At 42.7% G+C, this 16,160-nt stretch overlaps 1 protein-coding gene across 1 annotated transcript in view; it reads left to right on the top strand.

Moving 5' to 3' along the window:
- The first annotated feature begins 9,272 nt into the window (after positions 1–9,272).
- UXS1 (UDP-glucuronate decarboxylase 1) overlaps positions 9,273–16,160 on the top strand; it is a 55,457-nt gene continuing 48,569 nt past the window's right edge. Inside the window, exon 1 of the mRNA XM_058018801.1 lies at positions 9,273–9,435. Within this exon, the coding sequence (XP_057874784.1) occupies positions 9,339–9,435 (97 nt within the window). The 5' untranslated portion in view covers positions 9,273–9,338. The remainder of the gene's footprint in view (positions 9,436–16,160) is intronic.

The following is a 16,160-nucleotide window of genomic DNA, read 5'->3' on the forward strand; positions in this document are numbered from 1 at the left end:
AGCATCTCACCTAACTGCAGGGTACAATATAGACAGCAACTACAGCTAAAAAGAGAGGTTTCTTTGACCTTGGTGATAAACTGTAACTATTTCCCAAAGTGTGTGACTATGTTGAAGGGCATCAGAGGTACTTAACAGCTGGGGATTCAATAAATTTTTGGTTCAGGCCCATAAATGTATGAGCAAAGCCTTTACTAAAGCTAGACAAATGTGAAAGGTAGCACCTCAAACAGTATTCCAGACTTTGCAGTCTCACAAGATTAATTTAGGTGCTGTAAACCATGTCTACCTGGCTATAAACATTTAAATAAATTATAAAGGTAGTCAGGAATATAATGTTGGAATTTCTGGAGAACAGCACACAAATTTCTATACAAAGCTTCTTGATATGATACTTCAGTATGATCATTTTGTTAAAAAAAGAAAATGGAAAACAAGGCCTTCAAATGCCTTTTCTTTTGCACTGTCTGTTGATGTGTGAAAACCATACAGAAGACAAGTGCATGGCCTGACAGATGGAATACAAAACTGGTTTTACTTGCACTTGCTCTCCAGTTGGCTGGATTTAGCAAATGGAGGCTGCATGAGATGAATGAGTAATTGGAGTCTCTACAGCCAAGTTCACTTTGGGTGAGAGTGATGGGCTGAGTCAAGGCACACAAGTGCCATTCATGTGGATGTCACCCTTCATTCTATTCTACTCACACAAACAAACACTTCTTTTTTGTAAAGCCATGGAGTACTGGGTATGAGGAGAGAGAAAAGGATCAGAAATCTACTTTAAATTGTTATCATCTAGCATTGTTCTCAAAACTATTGAGAGAAACATGGGTAGTTAAAAATTTTATTTCAAGATATTTTGGCACAGTTTCAACAGACTACTTTCTTTTCCTTTCCCTCTTTCCATAGTACTTTCCATCTTCTGTAGGTTTCTCTTCTTCTGAGGGCTTATTCCTTTCTTCCAGGAAGCTGTCACTATGGTGCTTGCTCTCAAGTTTTGCTACAAGGATTAGTAGCTCCAGGAAGACAAAAGTTCATCAACTCTGGTCTCCAAAGTATTTGTGTTTTGTGGTTGTACTGTTTCATATCTAACAAATTGTGAGATCTGATTGGAACTCTCATGGTCTAAGCGTTCATATGTGTCTTTCTCCTGCATAGAATTTTTTCTGCTAAACAAGACAAGAATAACATATATACTTCCCATCTGCCTATCACAAATAAATATATGGGGAAATTAACATCTTTAAGAGCTATGCTATTTCAGATTAAACAAGTTGATGATTAAAAAATTACTGAGGGACCAGAGAGGCAGGAGAGCAGGGAGGGAGTCATAGAGAGACATAGGAAGCTATACATACATTTATAAAGGCATGTACCAAGGCTAAAAAATTCACAGCCATCACCATCACAGACTTTAGGGCAAAATCTACATTAACAGCTCATCTTACCAACATTGCCTGATTCTTTTCAGGGTACCAGTTTAAGTTATTTTGGCAAGAGAGTAATCTTCCAATAATCTATGCAGGCGTATTTGTACCATTTGGAAGTGCACCTATCCAGTACTACCCAGTACAACTGGGAATACACAAAATGCTTTTGTATATATAAGTTCCTGAGCCACCTATTTGCTGGAATTACCAAAGACTTGATTCAACATAATGATTTTCCATTCAATTTGCACTAGGGTTTGAGATACTGTTCGTACTTAGTCAGCTATGATGTGTGCATAGAAGAAAGGTTTCCAAACCTTTTTGATCTACAGCCTCCCCCAGATTTCAGATGTAAATCTGACAATAGATTTTTTTTTTTTTTTTGCAGAACCTTTTGTAGAATGCTTCAACATAATTCACACACTGAAAGTTTAGGACCTAGGAATATTTCCCAAATGTAGTTCAGGTGTATGATCCAGCTTTGCCTCATTGTAATCCTTCCTCAATTCATGATTCATCTCCCAGTATGGTTTCCATAGCTAAAAGCAGAAGGCTGAATAAACCAGTAAGGTCATATGCTCAATCCAAGCCTGGCCTTCTCAAATCAGTTTAAGTGCCCACTGTGGAGCCTATGATAAATGTAAACTTGTTTATCTAAAAAACCGTCCCACGGAAGCCTTGGCACAACATGGAAAGATAAATTTCTGATAATTATTTTTGATCTAATAATGCAAATGCTGTATACATCAGATTTTGTGGTCTTTTGCTCGTTGTTTTTAGTAAGCACTGCAGTAATAAATCTTCAGTGCCAATGAGAGGCACAAGATGTGCACATAAGAATTGTCCTTTTTTCTATGAATAATTTTCATACTCAAAAGTTCACATTGCTTGCAGATTAGTTGCAAATCTATGGAATATTGTTTTCACCAGCAGTGAATTTGTTCTCTGTATAACAAGAAAATTCAAAGGTTCTTTAGCTAGGTTTGGTTGGTTGTTGGGCTGCAAAACAATTTCCAAATTCATTTAACTGGTATTCACCAGGAGAATTTACTGTTTATGTAAGACCATAATTTAACTTTGGAAGGCAGCAGTGAAAATTTATTTGGTTAAATCTCATTAGCTACTGGAAAACCTATCTGGAAATTCCTAATCTTCCTCACTTTAAAACAGAAATTTGACACTGTAAATAACCTTGACTATAGGCTATAATTCTAAAGCCTGTAATTGCAAACAAGAGTAAGTTTACACACAAGGCTGGTTATTACTGTCCTTCCTCACAGGAATATTTCTACTGAGATAACTAAAGTTAGTTTATACCAAGGTAGGCACTTGTCTGGTTTTGTATCTATTCAGCTGTATCCTGGAAAAGAACAAAAGCACACATCTAAATAAAATATGTGGATCTGTGCTTTTGTTTGCTTTGTAAACATCAAATCACAAAATGTTTTAGGTTGGCAGACACTTGTGGAGGTGATTTAGTCCAATCCTCTTGCTCAAGCAGGGCTACCCAAAGCCAGTTGCCTAGTTCCTGTTCAGATGGCTTTTGAGTATCTCCAGGAATGGATATTTCACAGCATCCTTAGTAACCTGTGCCAGTGCTCAGTCACTCCCACAGTACAAACATGTTTATTGATTTCATAGGGAACCAAAGTGTTTCACTTTGTGCCCACTGTCTCTGGTTTTGTCACTGGGCACCACTGAAAAGTGCCGGGCTCCATCCTCCTTGGACTCTCCCTTCAGTTATTTGTACACATGGATGAGATCCCTCCTGAGCCTTCTCTTCTCTAGGCTGAGAAGTCCCAGCTCTTTGAGCTTTTCTTAATATGAGAGATGCTCCAGACCATTAATCACCTTAGGAGCCATTTACTGTGCTCTCTCCAGTATATCCATGTACATTTTGTACTGGGAAGCCCAGAACTGGACCCAACACTCCAGGTGTGGCCTCACCAGTGCTGAGTAGAGGGAAAAGCTCAGTTCCCTTCATCTGCTCCCAGAATACCTTTTAATACAGCCCAAGATACCATGATCCTTTTTCCTATTTGGACACATGGCTAGTTCATGTTCAATTTGGTGTCTACCAGGACCTCCAGCTGTTTGTCCCCCAGCCTGTACTGCTGCCTGGGGCTCTTCCTCCCAATGTGCAGCGCTTTGTGCTTTTCCTTGTTGAATTTTGAGAGGTTCCTCTAAGCCCATTTCCCCAGCCTGGCAAGGTTTGTCTAGATGTCAGCACAGCCCTCTGGCATATCAGCCTCTTCTCCCAGTTTGCTGTCACCTGCAAATATGCTCAGGGTACACTTTGCCCCATCACTCACTCAGATGATACATGACACATGATGCTCTTCTCTTTGCAGCTGTCCTAGATCCCTCTTCATAAGGTCATGGGCTGTCATAGCTAAGGACTTCATAAACTTAATAATGCTTCTGTGCTACATTTACAGAAATGTTTGCGTGTACATGTCCTCTCTGTCATCCATCTAACTTCTCTGACACTACAGCTAGAAAAATTCACGAAAGAGTAATAACATAAACCAGCAGTTTTGGAATGTTTGCACTCCAAATGCAATTCAACTGCACTGTGATACACAGACTTCTCAGTAATGTCTTTCTATAAATTCAACTGTTTAAGTTCTTGAACACTAATGACCGTATTTGCTTTCTACTTCACTGACAGCCCGAGAGAAATTGAACAGCACTAAGACTTTCCTTGCCTCAGAGGAGAGAACACCAATATCTAGACTACAGAGTAGATATATTCTCCAGCATGTTGCAGTCCTGCTCCTTCAGTTACTTAGCATCAGCTCCTTATTCCCAATTAAGATGATAATCCTCACATTGCTGTAACATAGAAGCACTTCCACTAAAGTGGCTTGAAAGTCATCTGCCTGAGCTTTGAAAGAGGAAAGGAGAGGCAGACCTTTTATGAAGCACATGACTAACACAGGTAAAGTCCCATCCAGCTAGTACTACTGCAAGAAGTAGTACTAGCACAAGGAAAAGGGCTTCCTCTTGCTAGTGCTGTAGTGGCCAGCACAGACTTCCAGCATAAACCCCAAGTGGCTTTTCTTAACAAGGAGCAGTCCTCAGCCACTATGCCACATGCAAAGTACATGCATATACATCCCTAGCCCACCCAGGGTATATTTATTTTTGTTCACTTTCTGGGCCAGTGATATAAAAGTAAACAGGGGCATGCAGATTTGACTGCTGTATATCATCAGAGGAAGGCATGGGCTTCTTCAGTACTAATTCCATCTTGCTCTGGATTAAATACAGCCCAAAATGGATGCATTCGAAGGCATTACTTCCAAAGTGCTCTAGGGTAGAGCAATACCAATTAAAAAGATCCAAAGGGCTTGGGAAATTATGAAATGTAAAACAGCAGTGAATGAGTAACTTGCTGACCCAGCCTAATAAACTAGCTTCTTTGATGTATGATAAAAGAACTTTGAGGAACAGTGGTTTTATCTGCTCACAAGTTTTTATTATCACTAATTTAGCACTATATCTGCTATTTCATTCTGACCCAATTACCAAGGGATCTCGCATGTGGCCTTCTGCACTTTCAGAAGAGATAAAGCACCTTAAAATCTTTTTCCAACTTTGAAAATGTACATGGCTGCTTTCATTTAACTCAGGGGGAAAATGCATCATGAAGAACAAGTACTTTATGTACTTGCTACATTACTAGCTTAAGTAATGCTACAAATCAATTTAGAAATGTTGTTTAATTTTTTTTTTTCAATTGAGTCGGTATATCAGTTTAAAGCCTGAAGCCTGAAGCAACTTTTTTGAGTGTTGTCTCTTGGGTTTCTATACACTTGGTGTAAAAAAAAGAGCCTCAAATTTTACAAAATGAAATACTGGGGATACTCCCACATAAACAAAACTGCTTAACAAAATAGATAGACCTCACTGTAGTCTGAAATACAATTATTGCCTCAGATGTTATAAGTTTATTCTTTGCAAATAACTGTGTAATCATTAAATGATTCACATAATTTCTGCAAATCCACATATAAGTAGTCATTTTCATATTATGTTTTGACACTTGTTTGCTTGCATTCACTGGATGATCTGTCTCTTAATTTGTATGTTTTCAATGGCTGGGATTGTCTCAATTCTGCTCAGAACTGTTATGATCCAATTGTTTTTGAAACGGTTTGTTACCCTCCAGATAATAAATAATAACTGTCTGAAGCACTTAGCAGTTTTCTTTTCCTTCAGAGATGTTAATAGAAAAGAATAAACTCTTTTCCCAGAACTGCATGTTCTCTTTTCATTAGCCTTTATAAAACCCACAAACCCTCAAAATTCTAACTTTTCCTGAAGAGAAACACTGCAAGTTTTAACTCATTTTTGTCTGAGTTCCCTTTCCTGCTATGATCTGTTGTTAAAAGTAGAACAAACCAAGACAAATAATCACATTCCAATCTTTATTTTTTTTCTTTTAAATCGTTTTACAATATGTTCATGCATGAATGCCATTAGTTCTTCAAGATTGTCTTGGGCTTTATACATCTGGGTCAGTGTACCTGTGCAATACAACAGTGCAACTCCACAGAATCATCCATTTTTAGAGGAGGATAACAATACCAGAACAATTCTTCCCAGGTAAGCATCACTAGGATGCAGCTGAATGGTGAGGAAGCATACAAGTAGCTGGGCAACTCTGTGTTACTTCCTCGCCTACACTGAGCTTTCTAACTTAAGAGACCAAAGTTATAAGAGATGAAAGTAGAGTGCTGGTAATGGCTTGATTTTATTCTTGCATTTTCTTCAGTACTTTATAACTCTTTTTGTTATCTTGTACATAGCAATTCTCTCTGCTCAGGTCTCAGCACCCAGGGTCCACTTATGTCTCCCACATCATACTGTGAAACATCATCTCTTGCAGAAACATGAATGAATGGGACAGAAAGCAAACATTTTTCAGGTATTTCCACATGGCAGAAGAGTCTCTTGCATGCAGCATCATGTGAAAATTCTACAAATTGTAGCAGTTGGTTTTGTGGGGTTTTTTTCCCCAATTCTGGAACAACAGCTGGGCACTTGCATAGTTTTGATCTGGTGTCAAGGAAAAGTACATTGCAAGGGTGCTGTGAATTCTTAACTCATACTGGTTGTTCAGGTAGATATACCTGCACACACATTTTTAATCATTATCAAAAGTTATTTGAAAATCCCATCATTCAAAATCCCCCATTATGTTACAGGCTATGTTACAGGCCATGATTTAGTGAACAAAAAAAAATCAAAATGCTCTCATAAAGCACTTTGAGAACTAAAGTTGAAAACTGCACTGTGGGAGACAGGGTGTACTGCCTACAAACCATCTCAGTGAAGACTGCCATTAGCTGATGTCATGTGATCAGCCTGACCAAAATAACAACCCAAAGGCAGATGGATGCATACTGCCTGATTTATAGCACATTAAGACTCAGCACTCAAAACTATCATCCCTGTCTTGGCACATTTAGCAGCCACTACATACCAGAACCTCTGCTACTGGTGCCAGTCCTTGGCACAAGGTTGTGAATGTGACCAGCTGTATCCTGAAATAAGTTGGCTGTTGGCCTGCTGTTGGCCATCGTGGGTCTGGAGAAATTTATAGTCCTTACAAGGTACATGTGGACAGTTACAGCTGAGATGGGACAGACTTACAGTCACCCCCCCCTGCAGTTAAGTTAGACACATTCTGTCTCATTTGCAGAGTGACACAGACACAGCTGGCCCTAATGTCACGCATGACAAACAGCTGGCCCTGCAGAGAGCATGGCCAGCCTGCCTCCTGCAGAGTTCAAGTCTCCTCCACCATGAAATTCCATAATGCATCCTGCTCCTTTGCTCTCCTTTTCCCATCCTCACAGATTGCAGCCTGTCTGAACATGCTTCTGCAGCACAACTGGCATGAAGGCTGAGCGAGGTGCCAAGCAAGGTGCTTTACAGAGGCAGCATGATTTGAGTCACACACTGAGCAGCCCAGCTTAGGGCAGGGCAGCTGTTAAAAGCACCTGGGGCACCCCTAAAGGCTTGTGGATTTTGTACTGTGCATATGAATATGTCCTGTAATATTCTCTAGCTTTCATGCAGCACTGTTCAGCTGTAGATTTTTGATGGCCAAATTTACTGCTGGTATAAAATTTTGCTACTTTTTGAGAGATTACTACACAAGATGAATTTGGAGCTAGGTCATGTTTTAAATGATGATCTGTTATTCCCCTTACTCCATGTAGCCAGAAGCAGCGGAATGAACTCACAAGTTAGAAATAGCAAAGACAAATCAAAGGAAACAAAAATCAAGAGGAAAGGAGTGGCCTTATAATCAGAGCCCAGGGTTAGGAAATCTCAATTCTTAAGGCTTCCTGAAAAAGTCCCTTTTCTGGGTCTCACAGAGGGGGATATTCTTAATCACTCTGCACAGCACCTCACTGCACTTACCCTTCTGACTCTCCCACATTTGTTTCACTGACTTTTCTCCTTGTAATAAGGAGTTAACACTTGTTAACTATGTGAGCCTCTGTTTGACTGAGGTCATAGTTTCTTCCTGTAAACAAGCTGCATTTCTATATTGAAAAGAAGAATTTATTTCAAGAACATTTGCTCTTGCAGTCTTCTCCCGTGGGAGGCAAGTGTGAGAAAGAATATCCCGTACAAAGTGTGTGGAGGCCACACTACTCAAGGGGAAGGTCAGGTTGTGGAGAGAGATTTCTCTTCAGATTAAGTGTAGTTGCTGGCAGGAGAACATGTTTTGACACATGAAGAAGGCACCTACCCTTCCAGGCAAATACCAATCTGCAGTTTGCAACAGGCCACTAGGACTTGAGATAGAAGCTGCAGTAAAAATGTAATTGATTTTAAACCAACTGCAATCTTGTTATCCTGAACAGGGGTAAAGTCATAAACTACAAGCTGGCAGAGATGTGGGGGAGAAGGGGGAAATCCTCACATTTTTCATTTACAGAATCACAGAAAGGGCAAGATTGGAAGGCACCAGAGCAGTTCATCTGATCCAGCCTCCGTGTTCAAACAGCATCATCCTACTGCACCTTGAGGGGGGACGTCATCACAGTCTACAGCTTCTCACATGGTGGAGGGGCACGCACTGACGCCCCTTCTCTGGCAGCCAACAACAGGACCTGAGGGAATGGCCTGAAGTTATGGCAGGGGAGGTTCAGGCTGGGTATCTGGGTTTTTCACCCAGAGGGTGGTCAGGCATTGGGACAAGGCTCCCCAGGGAAGTGGTTACAGCACCTAGCCTGGCAGAAGCATCTGGATAATGCTCTCATATACATGATTTAATTACTGGGGGTGTCCTTTGCAGGGTCAAGAATTGGACTTCATTATCTTTGCGGGTCCTTTCCAACTTAAGACTATTCTGTGATTCTGAAAAATTGCATCCAGGTGGTTGTCCTTACAATGCAGATACGGAAAGCACATTGAGGACGACACAAACACCGCTTTCAAAGCACCAGGTACCGAAGGTGCCAGCGCCACACGTGTTGCGTATGAGTGTGTCCACGCCTGCCTGCTCATTCCAGCAGGTCACTTTCCAAGGACCTCCACAGTGGCAGGCGACAAGTGACCAGGCCCGTCCGACACTGAAGGGCCCTGAAAGACCGGATGAGGCCAGCGGGAGGCTGCGGGCGCGCTCTATTTCCCGGGCACCCCGCAGGGAACCCGCGGCCGGCACCGAACCGTTTGTCATGAGGGAAGCGCGGGCCACGCGCATGCGCCGCCACCGCTCCGGCCGCGTCCGTGGCTCGGGAGGGAAGGGGCGGGCGGGGGAGCGGGCGCGCGCTGCCGGCGCCGCGCCTGCGCGGGCGGTTCCGGGGCGGGCGGAGCGGGGCCGAGCGGAGCCGTGGGTGGCCGCGGCCGTGCCCGGCGCTCTGCGTGCCGCTGCCGCGGGGCATGGTGAGCAAGGGGCCGCTGCTGCGCCTGCTGACCGCCATCAACCGCAGGAGGATGAAGCTGCTCATGGGGCTCGCCTTCGTCGCCTACGTCGCCTGTGAGTGGGTGGGGGCGGGTCTGGCACGGCCATTCATTGCCCGCTGGCACGGCGCCCCCCGTGCCCTCCGCCCGCCGTGCGGGAGAGGAGGAGGAAGGGGACGGGGAAGATGTGGCGGCGGCACCTCCCGCGCCCCGTTGCGCTGCTCGGTTGCGGGCGCGCCGCAGCGCCGCTGCTCCGGCCCGGCGGGGCAGGGGCTCCCCGCGGGAGGCTCCGGGCGCGGGGCTCGGGGCTCCTGCCCTGCCGGAACTTTCCCGCCTGCGGCCGTGCCGGTCTCCCCCGGCAGCCGGCGCTCCCCTGCCCCGTCCCGAGGGCTTGCGGGCACCGGTGCGGGAGGGACGCGGCTCCGCGAGTGTTTCCGCAGCCGCTCCTGCCCTCAGACCGCGCTTTGTCCGCCCCGATCGCCACCTGGTAGCGGTGAGCAGCCCTCAGGGAAGTTTTTCCAGGGTAGGCCTCGCGTCTGGTTTTTGTAAAATCCTCCCAAGTCCTTTGGGGGCTAAATAAATGTTTGTTTATTAACTCAGCGCGTAGCTGGAGTCTTGAGAGCCGGGGAAGAGGCACAGAGGTACTTTAGAAAATCTTAGAATAGCCAGTGACGGGGATGTTTATGACTTCACTTACCAGCAGTGAGTCAGATAGATTTAAAATGGATTTAAAACGCTGTCCTGTCAGCTCTCTTCCCGCTCTCTTGTTTCTTCTGTTGCAATTTTAATTTATTTTGTTTTAGCCGGTTTTGTTTTCAGACTCGGGTAGATTCTATGCGGACAGCGCGATACCTTGTCAGTTCTGGTAGGGAGCAAGCCATTCTCTTGAAGGCACACAGGTATTGGTGAGCTAGCTTTGGGGCTGAGTGTGTGCATCACATTTCAGATCCTTCCTTCGGGTTTGGGAAGGTGGAGAGGTAGAGCACAAGTCATTTTGTTGGAGGAGTGGTGTTTCCTACCACAGAAACACAGCAATTCCCTTCATTGCCATATGTTATGGTCTTTACTGGACCTCACTATTTAGGTACCTCTGTTACCACTGAAGTTGTGTTTCAGCTCTGACTTTCAGGACAGTTTGTCCAAATGACTTCAGGTCCCTTGCATCCTGACAGCTATATGTCAGTTCTTATTTTGAAGGGCTTACACGTTTTGCTAAGAGTGATAGTTTTCAAAATGAAAGTTAATAGGCTGCTGTGAAAACTGGATTTGAGTGGCAGATGACGTGGTCATTGATTATATTCTCTGGACAGTAATTGGTGTTTAGTTTCTAACTTGTAAGTAAAAGTTAGCCCTAAGGAGAAGCCTTCTGACTGCTTGGTTTTTTGGGATTCAGAAAAAAAGTGCAGGAGGAGGGGGACTGCAGGTCAGTGTGGCAAAAAAGTGGCTTGAAAAGGCAATAAGTTAGTGTCTGATGGGAACATGTTTTTTGCAAATCTAACATGCTGTGCTTTCCCATCTTTTGACTAGAGATCAAAAGTTGTGGAATCCTTAGGTGTCAGCTGCACAGTATGGTATGGTAGCAGATGCCACAGCTCTATCAGATTCTAGAGAATATTCTTTGTTTGCTTTTCTCAGGAGTAATTATTTATGATCCCATTCACCTACCCTAAAAGGGTACTCCTCACAATGTTACTGAATCATCACTACGCTCTGCTTGCAGTCAGATAATGCCTGACTGAAATAGCAGAGAATCTGAGAAAACTGAGCAGCTGGTGTAGGTGTATGTGCTGGCACTTCTTACATTCCTTCTTTCTGAAGTACTCTCCAAATGACTAAGTGTTTTTAGGCTGTGTGCCTCCTTTCCATGAATTTCCATTCAGTATTAGGGCATGGGCATTCAGACCTGCAGCACATTTTACAGGGAATGGAATAGTTGGCAAGGATATTATTTTTTCTGAACTAGAGGGTAAAACTTTTTAAATAGTGCCATTTTGTCAGCCTGTGTGTGAAAGCCTGAGCAAATGTTTTGGGAATATAATTTAGAAAAATGTTGTATTTCATAGAAATCGTTTGCCTTTGAATGCATATTGGTTACAAAGGTGCCTGAAGAACTCTCTGTGTGAGTTTGCAAACTAGAGAAATAACTTGTTGCATGCAGTTGAAAGGCTGTGAGCTATTTCACTCTCAGGAGTCATTGAGTGGCTCTCTTGGTAGTGTCACACAGTGGTGGATGGCTGGGCTGTTTCAGTATCTCTGCTCCCCATCCGTACAATGACTGAAATGTCTTTGTTGTGCCCCAGATGAAGGAGCTGGTCTGGACTGAGATCACCCGTTTGTGTTACAGCAGTTTGACGATGTGGGGATTCAGCAGCTGTTTGGGCCCAGCTGGAGGAGGTGGGGCACGGTGGTGGGATGGGATAGAAGCTGGCAGGGTTGCCATCACATGCTTTGCAGCTCTGCAGTTAGCAGCCTGTCTCTGAAGGAGTCCTGTTTACTTTGGTTGAGGTAGCATCATGACATGATATACACTGTTAAGAGTCATATTATAAAAACCTTAGAACTCCTTTATGGATTTCACTTGGTTCCCTAGTAGTGCTTAGAGCCAGAAAGATCCTTACTTTGGATTTGAATTAAGGTAGTATTTGATGCCTCATTTCTGTAAGTCTAATTTATATTAGTTTTTAAAGATCATTCGCTTGAAACATTGTGCTGTTCATGGTTTGTATGTATAAAAATAGAATCCAAAAGGAACATTTCTATGTAGCAGGCAATTAAAAGCTGTTGTGACTTAAGCAATTGTTTCCTGGAAAAAGGAAGTGAATAAAGTTTAAAATTTACCTTTACCTTTTCTGTAGGCCCTGGGTGAAAGGGGTGATGATGTTCCCCACTGCCCAGGTGATGAATTTGGAGATGGTACAGCTAGCAAGCTGTCTGAATCACTCTGTAGTATGTCAGACTGCTAGTCAATTTTTTATTGATACTCTTCATAATTAACTCAGTTGACTCACCTTCAGTGCTGTCTTCTTCTGTGAACATTGCATGAGTATACTCCGCTACATATAGTGGGAAGCCTTGCCCTGAGGTTGAGTTTGCATTGCCCTTTTTTAAAGGGAAAAAAACTTCTGCTCCAACTTGCCTCTGATTTAACCCCCAGCAGAATAGTGCAGGAGTGCTAATGCTAACCAGAGTGGGGTGGAGGGGAGTGTGGAGGTGGACTCAACAAATTCTTTCAGTCATGAGCTCCACTTACATCATCTTGAAGCTGTTGTGAAACCGCAGCTTCAAAGCATGAGGTGATTATAGAAGTGAAGTGGGTTTAATTGATTTTTGTTTCTCTGTAATGAGAAATGTAGACAGATCATAAAAGAGCAGTGAATTAAATCAATAATGTTAAAAAACTTCAGTGTCACCACAATATGAATAACTTATATGCAGGCTTGCAGGCTGAGAGTGCTATGTTTTTAAAAACCCCATTTGTGTGTTGGGATGTCAATACATAGACACCTTCAACTCACTCCCTTGGAAGTTTTAAGAGTATATTCAGCTTTATATGGACATGCAACCATGCCTCAGTCGTACTGTCTTTGCAGAATCAGAACCTATATAAGTTGTTGGAAATACACTTAGAATCTTGTAGTCAGGATTTAAAGACCAGAGCTCATCAATCTGCATGGTTTGGTCTAATCTTGATGCTACTGTAAATAATCTGCTGATGTATGACAGGGCAGTTCTTAATGCATGTTCTTAATGAAAAAGTTAAGAGCTCTATTTTGGTAAAGTAGAACAGTTCTCTTTACTCATTTGTAGATCAAATGGTTCTCAGGAAGTGTATTAGTTGCCTTGTTCCTTTTCCAAGGGGAAAATGGAATAGTAGGGTGCTGTCATGAGACCCAAGCTTAAGACCTCATTTCCTTTGTAAGATGTTCTAATAGCTCTGCTATATCTTAACTTAAAAATGAAATGTCAAAATAATGTGAGGGAGGTACATCCTGTAGTATAGTGGCCTGACTTTTCACAGCATTGTTAGTTTCCATGGTTGTTATCCTTTGTTTTATAGAATTAGCCATTTATTTTTGTCAGATTTTCATCAGCTAGGAAGAATGCAATGTTCTCTTCTCAAAATATCGAGGTGTGAGTGAGCTTTTCAGTTTGAATCTCACCAGCCCCTTGCGTGCTGCTTGTCTTGCATATGTTCAAATGTTACTTAATCTTTTGTTTTGATAAGCTTTTACTTCCACTTTTCATAGCAGAAGAGCAGTTATCAAGTTGGTCCTGCCCTATTGCTTCAGGCTGTCTCAATGTTATACAGCATCAGAAATCTTCCTTCCCCAGCCATTTTTTAACTACATGTCAGGACTGATTGGCCATGGAAGGGTTCAAAATGGTTGTGCAGGACATCAGGCTTACTGGCTGGGTTCACATTCACCAAGTTGCCTTTCGTTTGTGGGTTTATGCAGATAAGCTCACTGTTCTAAGAGCTTCCACTTCCCTGCTCATCAGGCTTGCAACTAGCTGTACTCCTGTAGCTTATGAAAATTTGTTCATGCTTCAGTTGTTTGTCAGGAATAGGTGGACTCTGAGTATGCCTTGCTAGCCATGATGTTTTAAAACAATTTTTGACATCCTGGAAAAATTAATCTCTCTCTTATCCTCTCTTATTCCTCTCTTATCTCCTTTTAATATTTGTCTTTAATCTTTTTACCTGCACTTAGTATTTTTCTCTTCTGCTCCATGTGCAGGAGACAGCCCTGTCATCATTGCACTCAAGGATGAACACTCCTAGAGCTTCCACCTTCTTTACCCTCTTTTTATGCAGAGGGGAATATTTCTCTGACATTTATATTGCTTGTCTCTTATTTTCTAAGGTTAGTTGACCAAAGCAGAGTTTGGATGAAACTGGTAGTTTTCAGCATCTCATTTATGGACTGGAGAGAAGGAGAGGTGGGAGTTATGGCATCAATTTACCTCAAGGGGTTTGTGAAAGGTAGCTGGGAAAAGTGAATTTGTTTGTTACAGTGCTGACCATTGGGACATTCTGTGAGTCTACTGCAATCAATCTTAGCTATCACCAGATGGGTCAGTGGAGGAGCGGTGGTAAGAATGATATGCTGAAGATACAAGGCAGGAAGGAGTAGGAACAGAGAACTGGAAAAAAGACTTAATAGAAAATTTCAAGAGAATTTTCCATCTGGAAAACTAAGAACAAAATTCAGCTATAAAGTGATGATGCTAATTGAAATGTAAGAAAAAGTACCCTTGGCTACCTTCCCATGCAGTATGAAGCTCCATTAACTCTTGTAAAGAAGAAAAATTTGCATAATGTTATATCTCACAGCTGTGTGAGAGTATGGGCTTGCCAAGGTTTAAGCATTTGTTCTTAAGAGAGTGGAGAAATTTCCTGGTGATTGTGTTGCCTTTGTTTTGCTAGTTGATGACTAGCTGAAGGGTTGACATAGAGCTGCAGTAATGCTGTCCAAGATACAGAGAGAGCATCTTTCCCTTAGCAAGCCCTGTGTCGTCGTGTCTGTGATACTTCTCATGTGGGAAAAGTTCTTATCTGCTGTCTTTGATTTGGGGCAGGAAGTCTTGTACTGTTGAGCAAGGCATCAGTTCAGGAGATGCAACAAGAACTATTTGCCATACAGAGATCTGTGTAGACTTACCAGAGGGGTATTTTTTAAAAATCTTTTTAAATATTCAAGTTGTTGTACTTTCCCCAAAGCCATAATCATAAACTTCACTCAGGAAAGTGACATTTCTCAATACAAAGTTATGATTAGTAATCGTATGTTGTTATCTCCACTAATATTGCAAAATACTCTCATCAGTAAAATAATTTTCTAAAGAAAATTGACATACTGCTGGAATTACACATGGGCTACAGCTGAGACGTTTTTTTTTATTCTTATGGAATCAAGACTATAAAAGGTGATTTGAAATATATTGGCCAAATCATAAAATGGTTTGCATTGGATGAGACTTTTAAAGATCATCTAATCCAGCCCCCCACTTCCCAGGGGGAATGTTCTACATCTTTTAGTAGAACAGGTTGCTTAGAGCCCTGTCCAACCTCATGTTGTTTACAGGTGTGGGCCATCCACAACTTTTCTGGGCAACATGTTCAGGCTTGCCACTTCCATAGTAAAGAATTGCTTCCTTGCATCTTACTTAAACCTACTGTCTTTCAGGCTAACACTATTGCTTCTTAAGGGTCCTCTCACTACAGGCCTTGCTAGAAAGTTTTTCTTCATTGTTCTTGTAAGCCCCCTTTAAGTAAAGCCACAGTAAGGTCTCTTCAGAGCCTTTTCTTCTCCAGGCTTTTCTAGCCAGCTCTCTCTGACAGTCCTGGTAAGAGAGGTGTTCTGTTCCTCTGACCATGTTTTGTGACCCTCTCTAACAAGTCAATGTGTTTCTTGTCCTGGGAGCCCTAGAGCTGTATGCAGATGTGTCTCATGAGAGTGGAGTAGAGAGGAAGGATCACCTCAGTTGACAGGGTGACCACACTTCTTTTGGTGCTGCCCAGTGTTTTTTATTTGTTTTCTGAGCTGAAGGTGCACATTGCCATTTCATGTCCAAATTTTCTACCAGTACCCCCAGGACCTGCTTGACAGGGCTGCCCTCAGTCCTCCTGTAACCCAGTCTGTACTGGCACTGGTGATTGCTCCAACCCAGGGGCAGGACCTTGCACTCTATGAGGTTCATGTTTGCCCATTCCTTAAGCTTGTCCTTGTCCCTCTGGATGGCATCCCTTCCCTCAATACACTTAACAGCTTCACCTGCAGACTTGCTGAGGATGCACTC

The sequence above is a fragment of the Melospiza georgiana genome, chromosome 2 (assembly GCF_028018845.1).
Source record: "Melospiza georgiana isolate bMelGeo1 chromosome 2, bMelGeo1.pri, whole genome shotgun sequence".
NCBI classification, from domain to species: domain Eukaryota; kingdom Metazoa; phylum Chordata; class Aves; order Passeriformes; family Passerellidae; genus Melospiza; species Melospiza georgiana.